This window comes from Marmota marmota, unplaced genomic scaffold, assembly GCF_001458135.2.
Source record: "Marmota marmota marmota unplaced genomic scaffold, marMar, whole genome shotgun sequence".
NCBI classification, from domain to species: Eukaryota; Metazoa; Chordata; class Mammalia; order Rodentia; family Sciuridae; genus Marmota; species Marmota marmota.
In genome coordinates, this window is record NW_026000001.1 from 3,235,951 (window position 1) to 3,240,643 (window position 4,693).

Here is a 4,693-nt window from a genome sequence, read left to right on the forward strand (position 1 = left end):
CTCAGGGTGGGACGGGGGCAGAGGTGGCTGGGGGCTGTGGTGGGGAGCATGGCAGCCTGGAGGGATGGGGTACAGTGGGTCCCAGAGGGGGGAGCAGAGCCTGCAGGCTCACCGTGGACGAGGGTCTGCTCACTTCTCCAGCTGCTCTGTGCCCTGGGAAAGGGACAGCTGAGTCCCATACAGGCTTAGGGGCACTCCAGGGCACTGGGTCAGGGCAGGCTTCCTGAGGAGGAGTCCAGCTGAGTGGGGGCACGGGCAGCACCCCCTGCTGGCCACTGTGCTGGGAGGCCTGCCTGCAGCCCTGCGTGCCCTCACCCCGTGGTCCTGACAGCCCAGACGGCGCGCAGCTGGCCTGTGCTGTGACAGCCAGCAGAACCCGAGGGGCCCCGGGCGTCACAGTCCTGAGACCGCTGGCTCTCAACCCGCCTGGCGCTTCCTCCTCGCTCTGCCCGACGCCCTCAGGCCTTCAGACCGGGCTCTGCAGCCCTGATGCCCCTTGCTTCTCCCGGGAGGGCAGCCTCTGGGCTGGGCATGGGTGGGGGACTCGACGCCCCAGGAGCAGCAGAGACCCAGCGTCTTCCTCTCCCTCTGGGTGCAGTGCTGAGTGTGCTCCTCGGGGTCCCCTGCGGTGCCCCAGACGAGCCGCTGCCCGCCGCAGGCCTGTCCTCTCGGCCCCTCCTGCCGCCTGCTCTGCCGTCTGTCTGGGGGAAGCCTCCGCGGAGCTGGCCAGCACCTCCCCTTGACGTGATGGCACGGTGTCGGGGGTCAGAGGCTGAGATGGCGCCTGCAGTTACCTGAGGGCTGCTGCCCTGCCTGACCTCGCTGGCCTGTGCCGGGTCCTTCCTAGAAGGTGGCCCTCTGCAGCTTTTTCCGTCTAGCTGTGGTGTCCCCAGGGACCAGAGGGCAGGGTGTGGCTGGCAGCCAACGGGCCTTCTAGAATGTCACCCCGCCCCTGTCCTGGTGTGGCAGCCCCAGGACAGAACCTGGCTCTCAGCAGGGGTCTTCTCTGTGTCCAAGGGGGTGGGCCCCGAATCCCTTAGGTCGAGTCACATGGCTGGCAGCGCGGCCCTCCTAGGGGCCGGACCACCCAGCATGGGCGGAACGCCCCGTGGGGCTGCTCTGCGCTGTCATTTTGGAAATGACGAGGAGACGCTGTCCGGGTTGGGGACAGACCCTGGCCCTTCCTGACCCTTTCCCGCCTGGGGTCAGGTGGGGGCCGTGTGCGGGTGGCCCCCGAGGGCCCGGCTCGGCCAGCCAGGTGACGGCCGCCTCCTCCCCCCGCAGCTGCTGAACTCGCTGTCCGTGGACCCCGACGCCGGGTGCAGGTTCGGGCAGTACTTCCGGGACGGCCGGCGCAAGGTGGACTACATCCTGGTGTACCACCACAAGAGGCCCGCGGGTGCCAGGGGCCTGGCCCGGAGGGCCCCGGCCAGCGACACGGCGCTGGGCGCTCGCCGCGGGAAGCAGGACCACCCGCTGCCCGGCAAGGGGGCCCCGGTGGACGCGGCCCCCGAGCCCCCCGTGGACTACCAGGAGGACGACAAGCGGTTCCGCAGGGACGAGTACGAGGGCCACCTGCTGGAGGCCGGCCTGGAGCTGGAGCGCGACGAGGACGTAAGGACCCTCCTGGACGGGGCGCGGGCGGGGCTCTCCTGGCCTTGGGCAAGGGCCAGATGACAGTGCCACCGTCGTCCCCCGGGAGGGGAAGGAAGAGTGTCTGTCAGCGCTGGGGAGCCCCGGGCCACCGGCCTCTGCTCTGCGCCTGCGCTGGCCGCACAGCTGGGACCCGCGGGGGCCAACATTTCCTGTGTCCGTCGCTGCCCAGGGAAGGTTGTCCAGTCAGAGGGACAGAGGATGAAGCTGTCCTCGTGGTTATCCTGGGTGACCTTGACCCTTCTCTGGGCCTCGGTTTCTGAGGTTGTCAACTGAGGAGACAGGTCTGGAGCCCTGCTCTGAGATCCATGATCGGGTAACACTGTGCCCTGGATACCCCCCACCCTGGCACAGCCAGGCCTGGCTGCTGTGGCCGCTGCAGATGCAGCCACGTGCAGAGGGTGGCCTGGCAGGTGCTGCCTTCCATGGTGATTACTGTGTGCTCCTCGGCGGATGTCTTAACCTCTCTGTGCCTCCCTGTGTCCGGGTGCCCTTGATGACATGAGCGGGGGAAGGGAAGCCCCTGGCCGGCTGAGCTGTCACCGTGCAGATTAATCAGAAACGAGCAGAAGTCTCAAGCCCAGGCTAAGGGTGGGCGAAGGAGTCCGCAGGCTAACGTGGGGAGCGGCTGAGGCAGCGTGGGTGTTGAAAACAAGGTGGGCTTGGGGTTAAGTGTCCTCGAGTGACTAGTGCTTTTGGTTTGGTGACAGAAAGCCTTCAGAGCATTTCCACCCAGGGCTGTCCACCGGGGACCCCCGTGGTAGGCCAGGGAGCCTGCCGGACACTGGGTCTCGCTGGGTCCGCTCCTCCCCGGGCCTGGCTGCCTGCAGGTGTGTGCGGGGTCCTCTCCGGGAGGCGTCCAGGTGTGTGAGGGCCTTGAGCCGTTTGCCCGGCTCCGGCCGGATGTGAGCTAATGAAATTCAGGGAGTTCCTCCTGATGCCGAGAACTGTGGCCAGCACAGGTGAGCGCTGGTCCTCGGGTCTCTCCTGGAGAAGAGCCTGGGCTCCCCCTGGCCCTCCTCATTGTTCTGCCCGCCGCCCTGCCCTACGGCCTTGGGAACAATGCCGCCACTATGCAGAGTTTATTTCACATGTCACTTTATAGCAGGAACAAATTAGCTCCCTCTCAGGCAGCGAGGGGGCCCTGGAGGTGGGCCGAGGGGGGAGAGCCGACTCCACACTGTCCTCCCGGGGGCCTTCCTCTCTCTGTCGTTCTTCCCTGAGGACAACTTTGCCTCTCCAGCTTGACAGTGGCCTCTGAGGTCTGGTACTGCACACCGACCTGGCAGAGCCCCGACCTCTGCCTGTCCTTGGTGAACTGCAAGGCCTCAGTGTCCACCGCTGTCACCGGAAAGGGCAGTGGCTTTCACAGCGCTGGGTCGCTATGGGTGGCCCTGCAAGGTGCTCAGTGCACAGTTGGCCCCGGGGGTGGGGGGTGCTGGCCGGGCTGAAAACAGGGTCCTTTCCATGTCCCACTAAAATCCGTGTGAAGATGTCTACTTTTTAGTGTATTTATGTTGTCTCTTCTGCATGTGAAATAAAAAGCAGTCAGAAGGACATTGGTCACTGACACCAACAGAAACTTTAGTCCTGCAGTAAATGACCCTGGAATTTCATGGGTGCTGTGGCCCTGGAGCTGGACAAGGCTTTCCCATCAGCCCCTTAGGAGTGGAATTGGGATTGGGCAGGGGCAAGACCAAGCGTTCGAGGCGGCTAAAGGGAGTTGGTCCCCCCTCCCAGCGGTCACCTGTGCCCTCGAGGGCCACTGGGACCAGAGCCTCCTGGGAGGTGAGTGGCCCCGAGGCCCGCAGCCTGCTATCCCAGAAGCTGGTCTGTGAGAAGGCCGGGTGGACACGGGCCCTGCCCGCGGCCTGCGGCGTCAGCAGAGAGGGCTAAGGGGGTCCGCTTCCGGGTAGAGTGGCCACCTCTGATGAACCACCCCCGGCTGTGCCCAGAGGACAGGAGCCAGGACTTGGAACTGAGAGTGGCTCCAGGAGAGCCCTGTCTCCCCATCAGGACCCGGGGCCTCTGTGCACTTCCGTAGAGAAACCCACAGGGTGGGCCAGGTTCCCAACCCCTGACAACCCCAGGCTCAGACCCCAGGCTGGAGTCCTCGACCCTGGCTGCTGGCATTCAGCATTTGGCAGCACCCCTGGGCTCTGCCTGGCCAGCTGACACTCCCAGGCTGGGAGAGCCAAAAGTGTCCCCAGACGTTGCCAAGTGTCCCTGGGGGCCAGAATCCCGCCCCCACCAGTGGAGGGAACCTGGCTTCGAAGGCTAGACCTTCAGGCAAGGAGAAAGAAGATCCAGAGGGGCCAGATGGGTGGCCTGGCCCAGTGGCCTGGGGGAGGGGGTGTCTCCAGGTGCAGGAGCAGCCTGGCCTGGCTCTCTGTGGGGTGCCTGTGTGTGACCAGGTGTGGCCCTGGATACAGCGGGCTGAGAGGTCACAGGGACAGGGCTCACCTTCTCGCTGAGGCTGGCCTGAGGCAGGGGTGTCTTGGGGGCCCCCACGACTCAGCATGTGTTTCTTCCAAAAGGTGATCTGGCTGAGGGGACAGTGGGGGTGGCTCTCAGGGACCACATAACAGCTGAGTCGTCTCTTGCGGTGACAGAACAGCGCAGGCCTCCCCCCCAGCTCTGGGGTTCTGTAGTCTAAAGTCCAGGCGTCGGGGACCCCCAGGCTGCAGGGAGCCCTTCCCACCGTGCCAGCTCCTGGTGGCCTCGCAGTCCTCGGCTGGTGGCCCATCTCTCCTGTCCCTGCCTGGTCTTCACAGGGCCTCCCTCGGCTGGCTCTCATTCTCTTCAGGGCCACACTAGTCCAGTGTGACTTTATCTGACCTTGGCCACATCCGCAAAGACCCTGGTTCCAATTAAGGGCACGGTCACAGGTGCCAGGGTCAGGGTATCTATGGGGGGATACCGTGCAACCCCCCACCAGCTGAGCACCGAGCTGGAGTGGCCCTGGGGGGCGTGGCTGGGGTGGCCCAGGCACAGAGGGGGCAGCCAGCCTGGGGGAGGCGTGGCCCCAGCAGGGCAGGGG

General features: G+C 65.5%; 1 protein-coding gene across 1 annotated transcript in view; it reads left to right on the forward strand.

Annotated features, from left to right (window-relative positions):
• Ano1 (anoctamin 1) overlaps nt 1-4,693 on the forward strand; it is a 108,484-nt gene that overhangs the window by 36,388 nt on the left and 67,403 nt on the right. Inside the window, 1 exon segment of the mRNA XM_048807613.1 lies at nt 1,285-1,614. Within this exon segment, the coding sequence (XP_048663570.1) occupies nt 1,285-1,614 (330 nt within the window).